Genomic DNA, 2,201 nt, shown 5'->3' with positions numbered 1-2,201 from the left:
GTCTCATCTCAGTGACGCAGGTATCTTTTTCTCAATGCTCCTCTGCTGACTGTAGAGATGCGGAAGAGAATCTCCAACGGCCAAGGTCCCAGTCTACGATTCTTCGGTGATTCTAACTCATCGAACTTTGAACGAGACGATGCCTTCAAGGTTAAGCCGACCCTGGCATGCTTGCTTGAGCATACGGAATTCCTCTCGTCGAATGCGGCGATGCCAGTATTGGTACAAGGAGTGGCTGTTGGTGTAGACTATCGCACACTCCCAATGAATGTCGCCCCCTACCTCCGCATCACTGACCAGGGATTCGTACCCCTACGAATGCTGCCCCCAGATATGGCTGGTGACCAGGAGTCTGTTGAGAAACTTATTGATATGTCTAAGTTATGCGGTCTCACCATCAAAAGCTTTTCATTGTCTTCTTCTTCTTCTTCTTTTTCTTCTTCATCATCATCATCATCATCCCGCAAGAGGCCGCGAGAAACATACCCTAAGCTTGGTAATCGAGGCCGTGTTAAACTTCGAGGGATGATAGCTGCCGCCGTTAAGGGACATTCTCGGGAATGGAAGCTCTCTCGAGGGATCAGGGATTTGAAGAGCGCTAGAGTGAAGGATCTCATACGCATGGCTGACGAACTTGGTCTGAGTGAATATATTGATACTGTTGCCTTAACCTAGTACCTCCGTAACTTTTATTATGATGGCAGATGTAGACACGTCTCAGGCCTCATTTATACCCAGAGAAGTGTCGAATCTAAGAGGTCCTTGTCCTTCAAAGGATCCTGAATCGTATTACAATTTTCAATCTTCGACAACTATGGTCGCCTGGATGTGTAGTCTCCCGGCTCCTACTCCAATAGTGGAGCCGTATTCCTCGCCAGCGACCCGTCGATTATCATTGCCTATTATTTATTTATTAATAGCAGTTAGCTCACGCTCTCTCAATCAGTCATCAGTTGAGTTCAGTTGCTGGATGTCAGCGTTAAACTGTGAGCATGCTCATGAGTTGGATGAGGAGGGTCATCTTGGTAAACATTGTTATATCCACTTCGTTCGTCTTGATTATGGAGTAGCTTAGAGTAACATATGTGCCACGAACGTGATATGACTGAGAGCAGTAATGAACAGTTATGAGTTGTTTGAGATATCGGACGATTCTTATCATACCAACCGTATATCAGCTGTTAATGGGCTTTCACCAGCATCTCTAGTAGTATATCGGGAATGTTTCAATAAAGGTATGTCATCTATCGTGGGTTATGGCTCTCCTTACTCCTCCCAGCACGAAATTACACCGCTCCAAGGTAGTCGGATGAAACATAATATAACTGTGATAATCATCATAGGCTGCTGCTGTCAGCAAGGGACTCCACCCCCTCGTCACTGTCCTCTGAAGAAGACGATGTTGCCTGGCTGGCCCACACCGATTCCGTCTCGGACGCCGATATCGAGCTGCTCTCATCCTGGTCTTCAAATTGCTCTGTGATGCATCTGATGACAATTAGGAGTCCAAATCAGTGTTTCCTGAGAGTCATCACCTGATAGCGTATCGCACAATAGGGGATAGTTGGGGGACGGGGAGCACATCATTAACACTGCTTCCTTCCGGTGAGACTGCTGGTGGCGATTCAGACGACGTAAGCTCCTTCGTGGAGCCCTCAAAATCCCGCTGGAGATCGATACCTTCTTGACGTTGCTCTTGCAGTAATTTCTCACGGGCCTTCACATCATCTTCATCCTCGACCTGATGTTGTTGTTATCATCATTAGAAAACCCATCACTGATACCAACAACTTACTCCTTCCATTGCCTCTTGGATATCATTGGACGTCATTTTGAGTAGATCAGCCGTAGAAGTAGAGTCATCAGCTACTCCCTCGAGCATGTCAGCAACATCCACACCTGTCCATTTGATAATGGTCTGTGTTGTGAAGGCTCCCTCATCCACAACAACATCATCCAACATCCGCTTCTGTAGTTGCTTATGGAAGATGTTCTCTTCTATTGTATGATGAGACAACAACCTTAACCAAATGACAGACATATTCTCGTTGAACATCTCTAACAAGAATCTACCTGAAGATGTGTACATCACGCGTCTGACCAATACGATGGCATCGATCCATGGCCTGGCGGTCCATTGCAGGGTTCCAATCGGAATCATAGAATATCACGCAATCGGCACCTGATACAGGAGATATCAT

The 2,201-nt window shown here is 46.4% G+C and overlaps 1 protein-coding gene across 1 annotated transcript in view; it reads right to left on the bottom strand.

The window, feature by feature from the left end:
• Positions 1 to 1,306: 1,306 nt before the first annotated feature.
• Pmar_PMAR009695 (hypothetical protein) overlaps positions 1,307 to 2,201 on the bottom strand; it is a gene marked incomplete at its 5' end in the record, with an annotated part of 1,025 nt that continues 130 nt past the window's right edge. The window contains 4 exons of the mRNA XM_002772927.1: positions 1,307 to 1,488; positions 1,536 to 1,741; positions 1,796 to 2,021; positions 2,074 to 2,201. Of these exons, the coding sequence (XP_002772973.1) occupies positions 1,338 to 1,488; positions 1,536 to 1,741; positions 1,796 to 2,021; positions 2,074 to 2,201 (711 nt within the window). The remainder of the gene's footprint in view (positions 1,489 to 1,535; positions 1,742 to 1,795; positions 2,022 to 2,073) is intronic.

This window comes from Perkinsus marinus (genome assembly GCF_000006405.1).
Source record: "Perkinsus marinus ATCC 50983 genomic scaffold scf_1104296959796, whole genome shotgun sequence".
In the NCBI taxonomy this organism is placed as follows: domain Eukaryota; phylum Perkinsozoa; order Perkinsida; family Perkinsidae; genus Perkinsus; species Perkinsus marinus.
This window is presented reverse-complemented; position numbering and strand designations above follow the sequence as displayed.